Source organism: Clupea harengus, chromosome 7 (genome assembly GCF_900700415.2).
Source record: "Clupea harengus chromosome 7, Ch_v2.0.2, whole genome shotgun sequence".
NCBI lineage: Eukaryota > Metazoa > Chordata > Actinopteri > Clupeiformes > Clupeidae > Clupea > Clupea harengus.
This window is the reverse complement of record NC_045158.1, coordinates 14,078,114-14,100,297: the sequence shown is the minus strand read 5'-3', so window position 1 is coordinate 14,100,297 and position 22,184 is coordinate 14,078,114. Positions and strand designations below refer to the sequence as shown.

Here is a 22,184-nt window from a genome sequence, read left to right as displayed (position 1 = left end):
GGATCTCCCGGTTTTGACTCTGCCTGCCTGTCCCCCGGATTACTCTGCCTACTTCCCTGTTGTATTAGTGAAACACTGGGCTGATGTCCAGGGTTTGACTCTGTTGTGGTATAACGAAGTAAAAGAACGCAAAACTACATTCTGTGTCTGTCATGCTTTTGGGTTCCTATTTTGTCTGTACCTGAAAACGTTACAGATGCCCAATGCTCTATGTGGTAAAACCAACCAAAGCCATACAACTGGACACCTATCAACATGGTGACCTGCTCACCATGAGTACTCGTCATGGTGCAGAACAGAAATCCCTGACAGGCAAGCACTTCATCTCAAGGCCAAATTAAAATGAGAATCAAAGGCAAGAGTGCTGTTAGTAAAGTCACATGTGCGACATTGGCCCATTTGAAAGGGCTGTCTGGTGGTGGTAGAGATCCAGGCTGGTTAATCAGTGCTCCAGGAAGCAAGCAACTCAAAGCAGGGCCTTTGGCATACATACAAGCGATTTTGTCCGTGACCGCGCTAAATGAGTGGTGGGCATGGGTGCTCAGCTGTGCCCATTTCCATGGCAGTGTCAAGCGAGAGGGGGTTTGTGTGTGTGTTTGTAGGGGGTGTGCTGGGAGCGGAGCTCCTCCCTCCACCTTGTCGCCACCCCCCCCCCCCCATGGAAATGCACAGTCCTGTTGTGCACTGCTGGTGGCGTCACTGAAGGACTAGCTGGCGGACGACAAAAAAAGGCTGGACTTGACTCACGCAAGGCAGTGTGTGTGGAAAAACCAGAGGGAGAGAGGGAGGGAGGGGGAAGGAGAGAAATAGAGAGAGAGAGAGATGGGGAGAGAATATGAAAAAGAGAAAGAGATGTGCCCATTAGTAAAGGGTACAAGATAGCAGGTTTTTAGTTTTAGACATAAAACTAAGGACAATAGCTTGTATGATTCTGCATGATTCTGCAAACTGCTATATCTGCACTACTCAATGCCAACTGGCTCCTTTCCAGTCAGTGGTTTGGAAAAGAGGTTATACTATTTTGCTTATCATTTGTATATCCCATTTCATAACAAACAATGGTTTTCCATTCCCGACAATAGCTGACCAGCAGACGCAGATATATTCTCAGCAATACTTCAGCAAATCTTTTGTAGATTAAGTTCATCTCCTTCGCCAACCAGTACAGCCAATGCTTACAACAATCCCATTTCTCAGGAAGATAGGAAATAATGGAAACCTCAGGAAATGCCACCAGCGAAGCGTTAAGGCCCCCACAGCCGATCACATGACCATGACTCCATCTCCATCCTCACGGCTTTACATCGTGTGTGTGTGTGTGTGTGTGTGTGGGGGGGGCCGGGGTAATCCCTGCGCGGGGGGAGCTCATCATAATCAAGGCTTCCGCATTATCGTGACGGAGTTCAGCCACGACTCCCACCATTCATTAGAAGGAGAGGGAACCCAGCTCTGACAGATACGGGCCGGGTTTGGACCCTGGCCGAAGCCAGACTCGGACAAGATCCAGTCATCTGGTTCATCAGGATCCCTCAGACACCAATGCGCTGAGGCAGAGCGCACACGGAGCAGTGCTTACACAGAGCACATACTAAGGGTAGGCTATAAGAAAAAGCCAATGTTGTTGGTTCACTGAGGGAGAAGAAACAACAGTGGAGTAATAGAGTTTCGCCACTGAGGCAACGCTGCTAAATAGCACAAACTCACTTTCAGGTCGTCAAGTAGACTCAAAAGGGGTATCCCCCTCACAAAGGGAGTTTGTGGTTTGTTTAGAGGCATATTTCAGACTTACACAGAAGGAAGTCCGCCCCCCTCCATCCCCCACACCTTTGCAGTTCTGCTGGTGGGATCCCTTTCCGGGGGAATCTGCACATGCTCTGCCTCCTCACTCTGACCTCCTGAACAAACACTGGGAGCATGAGGGCATGCAGGCAGGCAGGCCTGGTAATTATGCTCGACTAAATAAGCATCTGGAGACAGAAAAAAAAAAACTGTTTATTTTTACTTGCACCATCAGTGAACAAAATCGGCATGAGTGTGTGTGTGTGTGGTTTACTGTTTTTTTTTTTTCAGCACTTGTTTTCCTTTTCAGCCATGCTGGTTCAAGGGATCAGATTCTCATTTGTTACTCTTTTCTTTTCTTTGTGTGTGTGTGTGTGTGTGTGTGTGTGTGTGTGTGTGTATGGGGGGCATCAACCTTCTGCCCACAGGTCTGAAAGAAGTGAAATGGGATGCGAGGGAGTGGTGGGAAGTGAACTGATTTGAACTGCCAGCAGCCCCCCCCCCCCCCATGTTGTTTTCCTTGTACCTATCAGAGGCCTACTCAAGAGGTCCTTAGGCATGGAGGAACTAAAACAAGAGATTTGCATCACACAACGCAAGTGGGAGGAGAGAGAAAAGTGTTGGCCGTATTATTAGGGGTTTGTGGATTGTATTTATGAGTCTCTCTCTCTCTCGCTCTCGCTCTCCCTCTCGCTCTGTGTGTGTGTGTGTGTGTGTGTGTGTGTGTGTGTGTGTGTGTGTTTTAGTTCGCTGTGGGGGCCAAGGTATTTATGGTTTTATGGCACCCATCCGCGGCCAAGCTTCTATTACAGGGGATCAAAAAAGACACAAGCACACCAACACAGACAGAGATACAAGGCAGCCGCCTAAATCTCTCAAACACTCAACCGTACTCCAGTGGAGTCTAGGGAGCCAGGCCTGGGGGGGGGGGGGTAGTCTCATCGTTTTCATACGCCTCTTCCCAAAACACACTATAATGACACTCAAGTTAGTGCTGGAACAATGGGTGTGGAGGGAGGATTGGGACTTGGGCTCACAGTTTAGCCTGCTGCCAGCCAATGCAATTATATCCTGTGCATAAGCAGTGCATGTCCAATGTCCCTCTGCCCATCCTACTGGAGGCTCCTGTGCTTTAACTGTGCTGTTGTGCAAAAGGCCTCTTTCACAGCTGTCTCACTTTAAAGGTTTATTTTTTTTTGTAAACCCTTCAATTATGACAATTGACAAATACTGACAAAAACACATTTCTAAACCGAAAAGGTTAACCACTACACTTCAAAGGATAAATACAAAATGCCTGAGAGAAAGAAGAAGAAGAAAAAAAAAAGGATGAGTGTTTAAAGCAGGTCCTCCACACATTTTAAGACTGTGGGGGTGGATTCTCAAGTAATTGCGAGCAGTCTGGGCAAAAGCTATTGTTAAGTCCCAGGCAATCACAGGCCCTGCTGAAAGACCCAACTGCACTTGCATTCTGATTCCCTGCGGTACCGTGGGTAGATACGCACACAGGTGTTCCTGTCAGGGGCAGAGGCTTCAGAGCACGAGAGGCTCCTGAGTGGAGGCAAGGCTTGCTCTGAAAGGGATTTAGTCATCATGGGTCTACAGCACCCACACCTGACCAGGGCCTCTGCCCACTCAGCTGCCATCAGGAAGGTTTAGTACAGCTAAGACTGAAGAAGACAGACAGACAGCCAGGCAGACAGACAGATAGAGAGAGAGAGATAAATAAATAGAGAGAGAGAGAGAGAGAAAGAGAGAGAAAGAGAGAGAGAAAGAGAGAGAGAGTGTAATGAAAGTAAAGCCAGAGAGGGAGTGAGGCCGAGTTCAAAGAGAGTGTTCTCCCTTGCAAGACTGCTTTCCAATAAAAATTCAAATTGTAGTCCTGGGCGAGAGAGGCGCCTTGAGAGGTGCTCTGTACTGCCAGGTAACCATCACTGACAGCATTAAACAGCCAGTCCCTCCTGTGATTGGCATTTAAAAGCAGGTAGGGATAAGGGCTTGGAATGTGGAATAAGCCCCGTGAGGGCGGCGCAGATATCTCCACCACTCGGACCACAGCTAGCTCTTCAGAAAGCAAGCAGAGAGAGAGAGAGAGAGAGAGTCCTGTTTCACATTCCCACTTCGCCGCGGTAACCGGGTAACCATAAGCATTCCGGTCAAGCACCAAATTCTACACACGACTACTATTTAAAATACTTAATGCTAAATACACATGTACACGCACGCACTCACACAGACACACAGGCACACGCACACACACACACGCACACGTACAAAACACACACACACGACTACAGACCAAATATAAACACACACAGACAAGAGAGAGAGAAAGAGGTAACCTTTGCCACATGAGCACAAAACAGCACTAGAAGCAAATCAATCAAACACTTTAAAATCTGTAAAACCCCTAGACATAAAAGGTCATTTGAGTTCATTTCTATAGGTCCTTTAGGGTCATACACTGACAAGCACAGAGATATCTGACAGTATATGACTCCCAGAAGCTAACGATCTGCTGTAATAAAATACACCTGCTGGTGAATCTGTGGTGTATGGTGGCTGTCTGTGAACGTGTGTGTGTGTGTGTGTGTGTGTGTGTGTGTGTGTGTGTGTGTGTGTGTGCGCATGTGATGGGGAGGGTGTGATAAAGATTGTGTATGTTTGCACAAGTATATCTGTGTGTTTGTAATTGTATTCTTGTATAATAACAGCTGACTGAACAGAAGTGAGTATGTTAGTGCATGCATGTGTGTATGTAAGTATGTATGTGTGGCTGGTTGGATGAGCGTGTGTAACAGTATGCTGGATGAGTGGTAGTAGAACAGACCTGAAGTGGCAGACACACAGATCTGAGAACAGTGTCTGAATGAGATTTGTCATTAGCAGAGACAGGGCGACCCCCAAAGACACCCCCATCGCCCCACGGCTGCTGTTGTGGGGCTGGGGTCTCAGTGGGAGTGGGTAAAAGCAGCTGGGGGAGAGACAAGGGGGGGGGGGGGGGGGGGGGGAGATAACCATCCTCCTAATCTTTGGCCTCAATCCTGCCATAATCCAGCACAAAGTATGACTGATGGGTGCATCAAACGCACTCTAATTCTGCCTAAAATGTCAGCGTGGTGAGCCCATGCCATGACTCCTCCCACTCTGTCACACCCCAACACAAAGACATAACCCTACTGTCCACAAACTTTCCCTCATTGGTCGACTGGAAATGTTGATGATGCGATGATAATGTATTCTTGTTCACAATACAACTAGTCTGTAATTAAATCTCCACAGCTTCTCAAGGCAAAGGTAAATATGAACACACATCACTTTGTGAAGAATGGCCTTCTTTTAATTGGGTCAAAAGTGCTGCGTCTGGTCGAACTGGGTCCGTTTGGGGTTTGAGACGTTGCATTTAGATTCAGAGGGTGTCCTCTCATCTCTCAATCTCCATTCAACACGGCTGGCTGGCTCATTCATGTGAGTAATTGAAAAATAGCGAGGAGCGGCAGGGGTGGGGGTGGCAGGGGGAGGGATGGGCAGAGATGTGACAAAGATCCTGCACAATTAAGCGAAGCCACACTGGTAACAATGTGGGTGGCTGAGGGAGCCGTAGCACAGCAGCAGCAGTACCAGTGTTCCACGCCACGCACGGTTCTAGTGCCCACAAGAACCCAACCTCAAGCCCACTCCACATCTCTCTCTACCATTCACTTCCTGTCTCATCTTCACTGTCAATAAAAAAAGACTAGAACCCCCCTCCAAAAAAAAGAATGACACACAGAGGCCCAGAGAGATTGATAACCAGTTGCCACACCACCTTTTGTCACGCAGTGCAGCTCAGTTTACAGAGTCACAGGGTTCATGCGGAATGAAGAGGAAAAGAGAGGAAAGACAGCATTCCTCTCACTCATTTGCACAGGACCCATGTTTGCACCTCACAGGAGAGCCCGGGTGTGATCTCACCTCGTGTCGGGGGCTGACGTCATCTCAACTCCCGAGCAAAAAGGGGAAGTGTGAGAAAGAAAGAGAGAGAGAGAGAGAGAGAGAGAGAGAGAGAGAGAGAGAGAGAGAGAGAGAAAGAAAGTGAGAGAGTTAGAAGATGAGAAAATGAGTCGAGGAAAAGCTGGGGAAGGGCTCTGCGGGCCTCACCCCACTGACGAAAGCTCACAGCCACAACTCGGCACACTCAAAGGCTGGTCGGGGGGGATCTCGGCTGTAGCTCTGGAGCCGAATCAACCCCGCCAAGCTTCTGAGGAGCAGGTGTGAAGGTTCTACAGCCCCTAGCTTCATCTGTTCCATCTAAAAATCCCTGCTGCTCAGTCAAAAGCAGTCCCAGTCATTTCATCCACTGAGGCTCATTGTTCATCGCACTATAAATGAATACAATGTAATAGGATTAAACTGAATTATGATATGATATGATATTGACTGAATTATGATATGATAAATGATTAAATCAAATCTGGTACAAATTACAGATTATATGGGTCTAGTAATATGAATTAAACGTGAATCTGCAACACCTCAATGCTTACAGTTCATCATTGATCCGACCATGGCTCATGCAGTCTTTTTGTGTTGGTTCTGGCTACGTACACTTCTGGGAGGGTTTAACGTGGAGGCACTCCTCTCTCTGTTGTGGATTCTTGAGACACAAACACTAGTGTACATTTCAGATCTGCATGCGCAGACCCGCGATAATAATAATGGCTCCGCGTAATCTCGCTGACTGCGTCTCGACCCCTGAGGTTCAGTGACAAAGCAGCTTTTGTGCAACACTGCCATTGGCTCACACACCGATTCAGAGGGCTGCCAGACTGTTTAAGTCTGCCACGGTATTGCTCTGCTTTCTATAGCCGGGGCGAAATATTACATTACACACAGAGAGGTGTCTTATGTCGAGCATTAGTTCATAGCCTAATCTGGGCTGATCCGTTAAACAAACAAGAAGGATGGTTGGAATTATGATGACAGTGCCTTTCATGAACTGTTCCCTCAGTTGGATGATATGCTCAGATCTCCTGCACTGCACTCTTTTGCAGAGAGCAGACACCTGGGAGTCTCTCTCTCACTCTCTCGCTTTCTTTGTTTCTTTCTCTCTCTCTCTCTCTCTCTCTCTCTCTCACACACTCATACTCTCCAACTCTCTCTCTCTCTCTCTCACACACACACACACACACACACACACACACACACACACACACACACACACACACACACACACACACACACACACACACACACACACACACACACACACACACACACACACACACACACACACTTAATTGGAGAATATCACAGCAAGCTGTTCAGTGAGAATACACAGTCTGATAGGACTCATCAAAAGCAAGCAGTTGCAGCATTGGCAGCCACCTCCTCTGGGAGTTACTTTGTCTCAGCCAGAATTTCTCTCATGACTTTTCAAAGCCCAACCCGGCTGATAAGCTGAGCGAATCTGTGTGACTACCGTGGGTAATGTGTATCAGGGAGGCCTGCTATCATGCTGTTGGGTGTGTGTTGCTCTGTTTGGGCGGCTAGATTGCAGTGCATTGGGCATTATCTCATAGCCTAAGCAAAGATACCCACTCAAACATTTTCTCACCAAATTCAAACTTGTGCTCTGGGAATGTTTGCTCATTTACTACCACCTTTCAACACACACACACACACACACACACACACACACACACACACACACACACACACACACACACACACACACACACACAGACTGTTTGCTTATGTTAGGCCTCTTTCACAATAGCTCCTCATATGGGTAATTATGTTTTATTTACATTTTTTTCCAACAAACTGACAGGTGCCATTCAATAAAACAAACAAAATAATAAAGGCGCCCAGTGACAGATGGTCTGCATGTGTGCAAAAGATGTCGATATGTTCTCTGTAAGTGTGTGCGTGTGAGTGTGTTTGTGAGGTAAGCAGTGCGCAGGGTCACGTGAGGATCAATAAAGACATAGAGAGAGATCACTCAAACAGGCCCAAAGGGAGACAATGATCGAAACCAGCCTGGCTGTCCTAACAGGGCAAAGACCTAATATTATGGAAACATGATCCATGTCATTTGCCAAACCTGCCCTCCAAAGTTTTCATGAAAGGTTGGGAAAATGAACGGTGCACACACACAAACACACAGACACACACACACACACACACACACACACACACACACACACACAGACACAGACACAGACAATGTGTCGAAGGCCTTACCCTGGTCCAAGAGCCAGCTAACCCTGATGGTTCTCGAGGTTAGGGCATGGAGACACTGGTGAAGTAAGACTTCAGAGTGTGGTCACAGGCAGTCAGTGTTTGTTTGCAGGACGACACGCAAAAGAGGCTCTGCACAGCAACTTAGATCAAATGGCTGCTGTTGTGTTGCAATGCAGGGTTTCGATTTCTCAAATTTTTACTTCTCCCTTATGAAAGAAAATACTGAGAAAAAACAACAGTGAGATGGATCATTGTTGAGCACTGTTCTTTCGGTCCCTCCCCCACATGCCGTTGTCAGACATCAGACTTAATTACTGTTCCATGAAAAGTGCTCCAAAGTTATTTAACTGACAGGACTGAGGGTGGAAAGAAAGTAATGCCAGATGCATGGGTATATGACATCTTACATGGAGAATATTATATTTAAATATAGATAGATAAAACATTTTGGTTTGCTAAGTAGCTCCCCATACTTGACACAACCCCACATTTTCAGTGTCCCATCCAGTGGGACACTGGTCCACTCCTCCCATACCGCTTCAATTCACTACTGCTTCAGCAAGACAAATGCAGGCACACAAACCCAATCCGAGGTCCTTGTTTTTAAAAGGTTACGAAAAGCTGGAATGGGAGCCACTGTCGGGGTCGGATGACAATACTGTGGGGCTAACTCTGCTGATGGCTTTGTGCTCAAAGCAGGGATTTTCTTCCTCCTGGCAAATTGAATTGTGTCGGCCGCACATGACCCAGTCTGCTGGCTGCATTTGGCTGAGGCCGAGAGGCCACTGCAGCATCTGCATTCCAAAATAAATAATGAAATAAATAAACAAAACGTTAATGAAAAAAAAACCTGCCCATTACTCCAAATGTCCCTCGACTCCCTCCCGGGCACGATGACCCAGACGGAAACACTGAAGTGCATTCACTTCTACCAGGGCTGCAGTTTGAGAGAGCTCTTTTCCGACATGACTGACTAAATAGGTTTTTCCTATTTTTTTTCCATAAGTCAATGCTGTCAAATGTAAAGCCCATGGAGTGCATTATCAGCTCAGTGATGAAGACACAACCCTGGCTTTGGACACAGTCTGACTCTTGCACAAAAGCACTTCCCCATCACATCTCTCTTGCTTAAATTCCTTTTGTACAAATGTGTAAAACGTCCTTCCTTTTTGAGGACACCAAAACATTTTCTGTCTTCCACACAATGCTTTTCTCAGCTCAGTCTAATTGCACTTTTGATTTCTTATTTAGCCATGCTTTCTTTTTCCTGTGATGTGTTTGAATATCTAGGAAATCCTCACACAGCTGAAATGTAACACTGTAATAATATTCCTATTTCACAACACATCTGCAAAGGCAAAATGCAACAGCACAAAACAGAGCACGCAAACAGAAACCGTGACCGTGAGAGTCGTGATGTGAAGACTGCCAAGTGGCAATCTATAAAACAAACATGGCTTAGGAGTACAAAACACATACACACACACACATACACACAGACACACACAGGTGGGCACAGTACTGCAGATCCTAAAAACCCTCTCTTAATTAGATGTGCATAATTGTGCTTGGTAATGCCAGTGTGAGTCAGCCTGTGTTTATTAGCTGAAAATGAATGTGGGTGGACAGTTCAGAGACATCCGAGCCCACTAATCTGGATCAGCCTGGAACCCCACTGGTTACGCAACAGCTCCACAATGGTGCCGCTGCCGCATCGCGCCAGAGTAACCAAGGAAACAGCGCTACCACCAGCCCAGATGCACTCCCAAGATTTTAGCCGAGGATACTTGGGGCCAAACCGGTGTCTGGAGTGTGTTTGGAATCACTAGGACTTAATTCTGCTAATGCTTCTCTAAGGGTGGCTGTGTTTGTGTGTGCGTTTGTGTGCGTGTGTGTGTGTGTGTGTGTGTGTGTGTGTGTGTGTGTGTGTGTGTGTATGTGTTTGTTTGTTGTGTGTGTTTGAGTGTTGAGTAACAGTTGAGTAAACTTTCAAAACAAGTGTTGCAAATGTTTTTGCCTCAATTCTCCCCCTAGCCACAAGTAACATTCTTGTGTTAAGACTGAGGGCAAGAGAATGCAGACAGGGCCTCAGCCTTCACCCCTCCTCCCTCAAAGTCTGAGCTCCATAAGCATCAATTCCACTGCAATTACCACAGACTGACTTGTATTCATAGTCACAACACTGCAGACAATATGCTGGAGGGAGGGGCAGTGTTTTGGGGTGAATATAGTCTTTTTTTTTTTTACCTTTTCCTCTCGTCAGTTTTTTTCCACTCCAGGAAATGAAACTGGCTGTCTCAGAACACCACTGTGGGGTCAGAGGTCATATGAGAGAACTTCTGTATGGACCAATGGTCATCCTTTCATGTGCTTGTACCACTTTTATCAGAACTTGATCTCCAGGCAGGAGTAAGTGTGTGTGTCTACAACTTACTGAGAAGCTTAGTTTAGACACCTGCAGTCCAGTCATGTTTAGTTGTTTACTCTCCCCCTTGCCCAGCAACAGAGCAGTCACATTGTAAAGCTGTTGGCGCACGTTATGTTCCTCTCCCAGCTCCCACTGTTTGACTGTCACTCATCTGTATGCATAGAAATCGCCAGAGCCTGACCACACCGACACAGATAACGACACATAAATAACTAGGAGGGCACTCTTATCCAAAAATGCCCACTCTCGCAATGTTAAAGAAAGTGGGTTTTTCCTTCTGACAAACAAATCAACCAACAAACGGCAATGAAAACATTGATTTTATATTTGATTTGAAAGAAATCAAACACACCACATGAGAAGGAGAGGAAAATAAAAACATTACAGCACAATATTTGTGTTTTTCACTAAAGGTGGCGTTTGGAATGCATGATGACGGAATGTAATTTACTCCTTTCCTGAGGATTTAAAGACTACAAAAGCAACATTGTGCACTAGCGGCAAGTGAGGGCAAGTGTGCAGACCGGGGCTAAGGTAATGGAGTTCTTGGTCAAACCAGTTCAGGGGGTGAGGTTGTGTGTGTGTGTCTGTCTGTGTGTGTGTGTGTGTGTGTGTGTGTGTCCATTTGTCTTGTAATCAAATAAACGTGACTAATGGTAGAAAAACACAGCAGGAGATTGTTCAGCAGTTTCCACCCGGAGGTGGAGGGGTGGTGGGTGAATGGCCACTCTGCCTGTCACACAGTCAATCAGGTCCCATTAAGCAGCGCGGGCCTAATGGACGGAGACCTAAGGCAAGTGAGCCCAACTGATATAAACACAAGCATGCACGCACACACACACAGTACTGTGTACACACGCACGCATATACACACATGTGCACACACACACAGATAAATTGGCAGTTCCCATAGCAACCAGGGGGGGAGGATAACCTGTGTGTGCGTCTCCAACGCCCCCCCACCCCCGCACACCTTGTCCTACCTTGAAAGGGCCCCTATTTGGACTGAAACTGACATTCACCTAGTTTCGAGGTGGCCTGCTAACTGTCAAAACATGTGGGTCGTTGGCAAAAAAGCCCTTGCAGGCTGGTTTCATGGCATTTTTTTTTTTGCTGACTCTGTCCACTCTTTCACTGTCTACCTAATGTAAATATGGGTGACGAAAAAAAAAAATCATTAAGATTTATCATTGTATCATGGTTGAGAACAAGCATCACCTACTGCAAAACTGTGTTTGAAGTCAGCCATAAAAAATAAGCATCTGAGAAGTATACAATACAAAGAAAACCACAGAAATAGAGCTATGGTCATACATTTCTGGGGTAACCAAGGGGAAGAGTAAAAAAGAATGGACAAATAGGGAGGGTGAATAATAATGACATAAAAGGAGTGTAAAAGCGTGCCGCTGTCAAGGAGACACCCTCAAATGAAGACCACAGCGGAGAACCATGCCAAATGCTGCTGAGATCTACTGTGCCACAAAGAAAACTTGCGTAACTGGGGCGAAAATACCCTGAGATCCTGCCCAGCCATGAGCATGGCAGTAACCAGGCAACGACAGCACACTAAGATAGTGGCAGACAGGCAGCGGAACAATGACACTCATAGCATATTCAAGAACCATCTCCTTTCTCCTTCTCTTTCTCGCTCTCTGTCTATCTCTCTCTCTGTCTCTCTCTCTCTGTCTCTCCATCTCTCTGTCTCTCCATCTCTCTGTCTCTCTCTCTGTCTCTTGCTTGACAGATGAATTTTAATACATCTGCCAGAGGAGTTAAAGCCACTATCAGGGGAGGTGTGTTTGCCTTGGTTTAAGGGGACTGTAAATCACGTGGAGGGTGGGGAGCATCAATTGTGACCGAGTGTGTCAATGATGTCCAATATACATCACTCTCTTGACACCTGCTGAGATGCTGCCTGGCAGACCACATGAGCAATCAATCCTTTCACTGGCAGCCTTTGTGTACGAAGAATATAAACCTTGCGTCGCCAGCAATAAAATAGCCAAGGCATAAATGCAACTCTTCTGTACACTGGGAGATGGATATTGAGAGGCCATATCATCATCGGTGACACACATAGAGACTCACCCCCCACCACCACCACCCCCCTGCAGTCACCAGCTGCCAGCAATATATAGGCAACATGGACTAAGCGGAGACGTTGCAGAGGAGGGGAGTAAAAGGAAATGTCACGGGGGGGAGAGGATTACCTCTGACGGAGCACCTCCAGCACCGCTGGGGCTACATGTGCGATGATCTGAGCCCTGAGCCGAGACGGGGGAGATTACCGTTTCGTCCTTGGCCATCAACTCCAATGATAATATTGGGTCCGGTGATGCAAGGGATGAGCCAACAGAAAACAGCAAAGGGGGCTTTAAACAAACAAATGGGATGTTTCAGTAGGACTGCAGGTTTTAAAGTGCTGCATAATGACCGTTTCAACAGGTGACTGGAGATAGCACAACAGACCAATATCTATGGGGGATGGGAAGGGGTTGGTCATTGATCATATTGGCTGGCTTGCTGTGTGCTCACACAACTCTGCTGAGTCATTGGTTTAGTTAGCAGAGGCCTAGAAGAGAGCTGAGAGTCTAGTATGTCATTCATTAGAATAATCCACCTGAAGAACTAGATTCACTTCTGCAGGTATGTACTACAGAACTAAACTAAACCAAAGGAATTAGTCACCGTGCTGCTTATTGGAATCTCTCCCTTCTGCATAGTGCATGGAGTCTATTAATGTCATGCAATGGTGTTAGTGTGCACTTATGTGACATAAAAGCATGAGAAGAAAGACATGCCGCCTCAGTTTTATGTCTACGTTTTATGATACTGTTGACTGATAATAACACAGGATAATCCTGGATAGACAACAATGAGAACATGGACTTAAGTCCTACAGCACGAAGTGCCAAATGTGTTTAAGGGGTCAAATCATGCTTTAACAGTTACACAGTTAAATTCCTGGATAAAGAGTGAAATGACTAATGCCCATTAAAGAGCATACAACAAATGCTCTGTTTTGCACACAATGGTGACTACATGGCAGGACATCCTCCCTATGCCAACCACGCCTGGGATTGAGCCTCTGACTGTATGGTATAGCAGCAGCAGCACGGGGCATCCCAAACGAGAGCAGGGGTGGGTAGGCACGACACATCCCCCACCACGCGCACCCCAGCCCCCCCCCCCATATCGACCCCCCCCTACATAGACACACACACACACACTCTCTCTCACACACACACCCTCCCATCCCCTGCATCCCCAGCTCACGCCATCCTTTGTTACCGGCGTTCCATTTGTCAGAGAGGAGTGCGGGTGCAGACAATGGCCGGCACCCTGGGCTTTGATTACACAGTGAGTTTACCCCGTCAGCCAGTGCACCTCTGCTGCCCAGGCTCCAGTAAACACCAACACACGACGTGTCAAGGTGGGGGGAGACAAGCGCGCTGGAGTCGGGATGAGGGGGCATATTTTAAGGGCGATACAAAAATCAAGACAGTGTTTGTGCCTGTGATTCAGTGTGTGTTTGTGTGTGCGTGTGTTTGCAAGCATAGAAAAAAACAGTTTTTGCCTCTCTCTCTCTCTCTCTCTCTCTCTCTCTCTCTCTCTCTCTCTCTCTCTCTCTCTCTCTCTCCTCTCTCTCTCTCTCTCTGTGTGTGTGTGTCATACAATGGGCCTCTGTCTGTAAAGCAGTGGGCTGAAGCATACAGTAGTGTGGGCTGCTATAGTGGACCTAACCTCTGTACATGATGACCCCCCCCCAGACTAACAGCTTTGATGTAGTTTTTTTTCTTGAGACGGCAGTCTGCACCGTGACTGTGTGTGTGATGCAGCGTGTGCCTCGGACAGACAGGATGACTCCACAAAGAGATGATGATGATGAGGAGGAGGAGGAGGAGGAGGAGGAGGAGGAGGAAGAACGGTCTTCGGTCTGCTCTTTCTCTCTCTCACTTTCATTCTCGACTTGCTTGGATGGGCAGAGATATCACTTCACAGTGAGCTTGTTTTCACTGTCTCACATTCCATCATGTCTTTTTTTTGCTATCGCTCTCTCTCTCTCTCTCTTACACACACACACACACACACACATATACTCCCATCAATCTCATTAGGCGCCACTCAAAGCTTAAAGGCTGAACTTTCTGCACAAACACTCCTGGTGTGGTCTCCCTCCGTTAAACCATTACATGGGATTTCTGGGCTCGAGCAACTTCAAACAGGGATGTTCATTAAAGCTACACGCCGTTTTGACTTTGACAACACACTCAGATCACTCAAAGCCCCCGCTTTGATTTCTCTAATTGTACATGGATAGGGAGAAGGAAGTGAGAGGAGAGGAGAGGGGGGGGGGGGGGGGTAGCTTGTGGTTGCGGGGGGTAGGGTGGGGGTGAAGATGAGTGATGAGTTGCTGTCGTGACAGTTCGGTGCAGCAATCCAGTTTCTGCCCTCCTCCACACACACACACACACACACACACACACACACACACACACACACACACACACACACACACACACACACACACACACACACACACACACACACACACACACTGTATTGTGAAGGAAAAAAATCTAGGTCACTCTGTGGGAAATGTGTTCTGCATCTTCGCATACTATTACGGGACGGTTCCAAGGCATGGCATCCAAAGTTTAGAGAGGGATAGATTCCTGGAGAGCTAGGCTCTCCGAGAACAGCTTGCCTCAAAGCAGTTCACACACTGACCCTGAATATTGTGGCATGCATTTGTGTACACCCTCCACCCTCCTCAGACCGCTACCCTACATTTTTGGGGGCTGAGCAACATGGGGGGAAAGATTGCAGCAGTGCCGCCCACCCCTCCCCGCCCTGCCCCTCCCTTTCCAAATCCTAGCACCCATGGAGGAGACACAAAAGAGGAACCAATTAGCAGTGAGGAGCCAGTCTTCCTCATAGCCTCAGAGACTTCTACTGACACTGTAACACAGATATCACTGCTGAATAGGGCTTAAACAAGAGGTGTGTGTCCCGTGTGTGTGTGTGTGTGTGTGTGTGTGTGTGTGTGTGTGTGTGTGTGTGTGTGTGTGTGTGTGTGTGTGTTTTCTTCATCCTTTTTTCATAATGTCACTAATGACTCCACCAGGTCTCCTCACTGGCTTCTTTGGCACTACTCAGGAGCATTAAAGGAGGTGTGCTCCAAAAGGGCGGACTGAGTAAACATTTCTGCAAATGTCATCCACATGCTGCCAGCTATCCAGAGGGCCCTCCATGAACTGACTGGATACAGCAGAGGGGCATGTGTTGAACTGCTGCATTCACGTGCAATAATGACTTGCTGCTGGACTGCGCAACCTGTTCCCAGGAGCATCACTCCTGCGTGTGGCTGGTGTGAAAATGAAAAAAGCATTTTGAGGCCCTTTTGAAAATCACTGCTGGAACCAGCGCAAATGTAGAATTCTGACTCCCAGCGGGAAAAAAAAGCAAATCAAAATGTTTGGAGACCTAGGTTGTCATCACAATAAACACACACACACAGATGCGCACACACACACACACATACGCACACACAAGGACACACATACACAGATTTCACTCCAAAATGAACCCTCTGTGCTGTTCTACGGCAGTGAATTTCAGTTGCTGAGGGAAGGCCGTTGTGGCGTTGCCAATTTGAACCAACACACCCCATTCAGACCCAGTCTCTCTTTATGCAGACCACCCTTGCACCAGACTGGGGCAGACAGGGGCAGAAATAAAGAGGAGCTCTCTCCTTCTCCTCCTCCTCTCCAGCTCCTTCTCCTCCCCTCGGGCTCCCATCGACTGGGGCTGTGTGTTTAACCCCCCCAGCCTGCGCGGCACACAAGCCTGCCTCTGATGTGGGCCCATTAAACGCTTTCAGAGCTCAACAAGAGGCCGAATCAGTTTAGCCACCCACCCACTACACCCTTACACCCTTACACACACACACACACACACACACACACACACACACACACACACACACACACACACACACACACACACACACACACACACACACACACACACACACACACACACACACACACACACACACACACACACACGGCTTAGACAAGGCATCAAAGAAAAGGCAAAAAGAGTGTGTAAGGGCTAAGAAACACCCTATTTCAAGACTTGAAAACACTAAGACAGGTGAAATAATGAATGTAGCAGCTGGGAAAATTCTCTTAAACATTTAAGGCAGGAACTCAGAGGCTCACTACAAAATTCACTATCCTTTTCTAGATTTATTTATTTGATATTTCCAACGAGCTCTAAAAGCATATATTTCACAAGCAGCGCTGATTTCAATAACAAGTTTGCAGAGACAGACAGACAGACAGACAGACAGACAGACAGACAACCCTGGTCCACGTAGAAAGACTAACCACATCCTTCTCTGTGGATGCTTAGCCAGCGCTGTCTCTCAGTGATCAAACACAGGAGACATTCATGCTTTGATTTACACCCAACAAATGGGACCGGCCTAGCTGAACCGACTAGCCTCATTAATGCTAATCTATTAGAAGTGCTGCGTCGTAGCAGACACACAGCTAATGTTCCCATCCATCATCCAAGGCCAGCGCTCAGAAATGATTACGGTCCTAGACCTACCTCTAGTCACAAACCGAGGAGAATGTTATCCCCCAGACCCAGTGGTGACCTCATGGCACACTTTTGCAAGCCATTTGATCTATTTTTCCTCTCCAGTATGTTAAGATTAACGACGAGTCATTGCGAGGAAGGACTGTAGGAGAGAGCAGTGAATTCTGAGAATCATGACAGCAACCTCTCTTCTGAAGTCGAAACCCTAAGGATGTCAGAGGAAATCGAAGCAGGCTTGCCACAGATGCATTAGGAGATGCGCACACCTCAATAATCAAATGAGTTATACCCAGTCAGTCTTGGCTGGTTTAATAGCCCTCGGTTTTAATGAAAACATGCATGACTACAACCAGCGACTTTTATTCCGCATGAACGGTTTCCTTTCCCACTCCAAGTGGGCAGGGCGCCAGTCCAAGACAAAGTCGGGGGTAGAATACCAACTGGTTAGAAGCTTTTTTTGCTCTCAAGTGTGCAAAAGAATTAGGAAACAGGTCACACTGGCACACAAAAACCAAAGATAGGCTGATCAGCAGTGATATAGTGTGGGTAGGGAGACTGTATTGAAATGAGAAGACAGAAATGCCTTTTCTTCTGACCTTCTTCTGACAGAGATTGCATGTAGCTTTAGAAAAAAAAAGAAAAACATACGTTCCTAATGTCATCAAATTACACCTAAGTGGACATTACACCTAAGTGCAATATCTAACAGCATAACAAGCAGACATATTTTACAGGCACAAGGCTAGCAGGGATCAATAATCAATAAATAAATGATCAATATGCAAATGTCAGTCAATCACACAATGGTGTACATAGTGCATGATCAATCCTAATTTGAATACTCACACATGAGACATCTCAAAATGTCCTACTCCCTTAGCCAGTTCCCACCCCACCTCACGGTGTAACCCAATCCACTTTATCTACCACAGTTCTTCTCCATTACAACTAGTAAAATGCAAAGCTTCACAAGACTAGTGACTAGTGCATATAGTCACACAGACAAATACACAAACAAAACACACACACACACACACACACACACACACACACACACACACACACCACACTGGAGAAGCATCTTACTGTTACCCAATGCTAATTTGAGTGACACTCACACAATCAATTTAATGCAATTGACATGCAGGGCATGGTAAAATCCCTGATACATTCAGGAAACACTCTGTGGTCTGAGGCACCCCAAATCACAGTCCTCTCGTGTTCCAATGGGTAACACAATCCAGCCCACTATAAAAACCCAAAGAGAACTGTCCATCCTATTGTGTACAGCGACTGCCGGCAAATCACATGTCTACCATGCGCGCAATATACAAGGAAATATCTAATGTTGGATCGACCAAAGAAAGATTCTCACAAAGATTACTCTCTAAAGTCATTAATCAACACAGAGGAGAAACTTGTCATGGCAACCCAAATTATTCACATCAATCATGTCTGCATGCTTTATCAGAACCTACAGCAAAGTGCTCAGCATTGCTTTCTTCTATGCGGAAAGACTTATATGCATAGCGAACACCAAATAATGTCTCAGTTCCTGTTCTTTGTGTTATCTTACGGCAGTCGACAGCCACCAATTCCCACTTTAATCATACGATATCGTAATAGATATCATTCTGCACCCCAAAATCCGCACACCACACCCCGCTTCCGTCGCCAGCTTAACCAAACAGAAATGACTTAATAGTCACATACCTTCCAAGCTCTTCTCCAATTTCGTACTGTTCCTCTACATTTTCCTGTTTAAAGACGGTCATGGTGATGGGCGCTTCCTGCTCCCCGGGATTCCCAAATCAGCGCCCCCCGCTTTCAGCAACCCATCTCTGTCAACCTCTTGACAGTTTACGGTGGACCCCTCTCATGTTTGCTCTGCAAAAGAGAACAAAGGCATGGGCGTTATACGCTGAACTCGAGTAAAATTGTGATTTCAACAACACTAAACACAAGTACACGCATATGGCAGCATTTATTGTTGCCGTTAGTTGTGTACTTCAAGGTTGGTTTAGGAAAGAAGCAAGCCGGGTTGAACGCACTTCAGGCGAGCTTCGTTCACGACCACTCAGTCACTCTAGAGACAGATATCTCAACTCACGAGTAGAACAGCTTTACGGCACCCGAACCGATTTCAAAGTTGACATATTAAGCATTTTTAAATTAAGAATGTATCAAAAGCCTTTAGCCGAAACAGAGTAAATAAGCAGCCCAGTTAAAAGCGTGGCGTTGCCTAGAGAACACGGACTCTAACGTAAGGCTCAGTTCTTTGTGCAATGTCCGGTTATATTTACAAACAGAGCAGGTGCGTAGCCCATCAAAAATATACGGCAATATATTCTCAAAAAGGTTAGCGCTATTTTGAAAAACAATTCACATTAAATATAGTAAACCTGATGGAAGTAGAATCGACACCGTTCTCCAGTTCCTTTAGCACAATTAATACTACGTTGTCGCTATCTAGGGATGCATACATATGGACAGTATTACATTTAAAAGTACCTCTAGCTCCCTGCAGCCGTCAGTGTCCAGGTAGCAGGTGAACTCCACTGCAAAGCGTCAAAAGCAATGACCGCTCCGTGCGCCACATGAAAGTAGATTGTTACAGGAAATGGGTGGATTGTAACAATGTAGCCCTACTATTGGTGAGTGCGTGAATGTGTGTGCCGCCGTGTGTTGACAAATGTGTAATGCTACACCAGTGGCGAAATGTTTCCGTCTCAGGGAGGCGGTATAGAGTGGATTGTCGAGAGGAAGTCTTTCCCATGAAGTAAGGTTAAAATTTCAAGAAAATCAAATAACCACCAGTATCTTTGTATTGGCAAACATGAAATAGTCGTGAGTAAAGGTGTTCTTCCTTGTGTTCCCCCAACTTCATAGTTTAAAAATAAGTCTGAAAGTGTCAAACCAATAAACAGTAGTGTCTGTTTCATAGTGCTTCTGTTCTGGAGTGATAAGGCTTTCATTACACACTCAAGAAGAACCTCAAAACCTTTATCATACAGATTTCCCATCTGTCTCTCCAAGTAGGAAACATACTTGTGCACACAATAACAACAATTTCTTATTTCTTTTCTTCCAAATGCTTTTGCAAATTCATGCAGAAAGGCATACAATCGTCTGCTGTTTAGTGTTACTCCCCCAAACATCTTGGTATCTATTCATTGTGTAAGTCATGCCATGCAAATGGGATCAACCAGTTATCATTATGTGTCAACCACATGCTTCATCAGTTCCAGTGGCATGGTATTTTTGGAATGTTTTTCAATTCAAACCTTGACTGTTTACATGTGATTGATGAGGATTTATTACATTTGATCAAAGGCAAAAAAAAAAGGTGTAAATCCTCATAGGCCACCAAGCCAGAGTGGATGTGCCAGGCCAGCATGAGGGAAAATCCAATAAACAGTGTGACACTATATCAGGTTGATATAAGAAGGTGCATGCCAAATGTTGTACTATATGTGGTCATTTGGGTGAATGTAAACTTTCTCCACAGCATTATGTGTTTTTGTTGATCTATCTATTTTACTTGGTACTTTACAGTATTCCGTGAAAAGTTCTTTTCTACTGTAAATTAAGGTAAAATGTCTATGATCATCATGATTGGATTATCAAAGAATTTATGTGGAATGCAAGATTGTCTCATTGTTTCTGAATAGGATTTGCAGATATTTTCCAGTCTCGCATGGGATTTTTTTTTTCATCCTGCTACTATGTTCCTCAACAATCACTTGGAGCTTTGATTAATTTAAATTATTGTCAGTGACATAGCATTCAGCTTCCTAGAAAATAATGTTGGAGGCATGCATTGATCTGGTATGGTGATAAATTACACTTCCAGGATATCATTTTATATTGACAACAGTAGTTTGTCTGTCTTGGTTATAACAAAAGGACTTAGATTTCAGTGGCACTGACATATTCAATGACATCATTATTTACTTTTGAAACATTCAAGCAAGTTGCAGGCTTTTGCAGGTAATCCATTGTGTGGTGCTGTTTCTACGAATAGTTTCGAGAAATGCACTTACTGTTTTGAAAATGTTAAGGATGATTCGAGAAATGTACCAAAGCAACTGAGAAAAACTGGATTGTTCAGTCACTTTTGGGGAAAATGGAGGCCCCCCTCTATGTTATTCTCAGCTTGCTGGTGTTCCAGGGGATGCATGACGCCGTTGGCGCCAGTTACATGCTCGCCCGTTGGCGCCAGTTACATGCTCACCCGCTGGCTACAGTTACATGCTCACCCGCTGGCTACAGTAACATGCTCCCCCCCTCTCCTGAAACATGTAAAGGTTAAATCAACATAACCCACAGCCTGGCGCTAGGCATGCCAGGGGGTCAGGGCTAAGGGTGTCAGACATGTTGCGTTTCACCTTGACTGAGCACTTACAATGCCAATCAGTGGTGGCCTTCCCCCAGAAGCTGATGGAAGATGAAAGGGCATCCCCTCACTGTCATGTTCAGTAAGCAAGCATCCCACACACAGCACTGTGCCTTGTGAGAGTGGTCATATACCGATATTGATTGGATTCAGTCAATATCAATGTGAATCTTGAACAGACAGTTTTATCCTTGCTTTAAATGGTACAAGAGGAACAGATTATCGAGTTTATGAATGCATGTATTTTAAAAGTTGAAGTGAAGTGAAATATTTTTTTTTTCTGTGTCCAGGCCTATCATAATTAAATAAATAATAACGACAATGAAAATAGTGCTTCTCAGTGTCCTTGTGTGTACATTCAATGTGTCGAGATTATTTGGCTCAAGTGTTTTTTATAAACAAATGTATACATTTATGTAAATATATTGACAGACATTGTATTGACATAAAATAAATGCATGTAGCACATTTACACTACCAATAATACAAATTCTATGTCTACTGTATATGGTATCATAATGCAATAGCACCATCTTCTGGTCATAACTTAAAATGCAGCCTGCGTGCACTGTGGATTGCTTCTGATAACAAGCATGATGTGCATCTCCACTAGCACGGTTTGCCATCAAATCTGCATGGTGGCAAATGTCAAATATCATTAACAATTCTGAAGAACATCATCTGTTATTGAGGTCTGATATAGTATTCACTGGTATTATCAGTACGATGTATGGAGTGGGATTT

The 22,184-nt window shown here is 45.7% G+C and overlaps 1 protein-coding gene across 2 annotated transcripts in view; it reads right to left on the bottom strand.

Annotated features, from left to right (window-relative positions):
* dapk1 (death-associated protein kinase 1) overlaps nucleotides 1-19,754 on the bottom strand; it is a 57,989-nt gene extending 38,235 nt beyond the window's left edge. The window contains exons 1-2 of one of the 2 annotated variants that reach the window (XM_012828499.3): nucleotides 19,556-19,754; nucleotides 18,758-18,931 (exon numbers count right to left, since the gene is read on the bottom strand). In XM_012828499.3, coding sequence (XP_012683953.2) covers nucleotides 18,758-18,819 — 62 coding nt within the window. In that variant the 5' untranslated portion in view covers nucleotides 18,820-18,931; nucleotides 19,556-19,754. Of the gene's footprint in view, nucleotides 1-18,757; nucleotides 18,932-19,154; nucleotides 19,306-19,555 lie in introns of those variants that run through there. The other variant, XM_031570610.2, reaches the window with a different exon arrangement.
* Nucleotides 19,755-22,184: the final 2,430 nt, after the last annotated feature.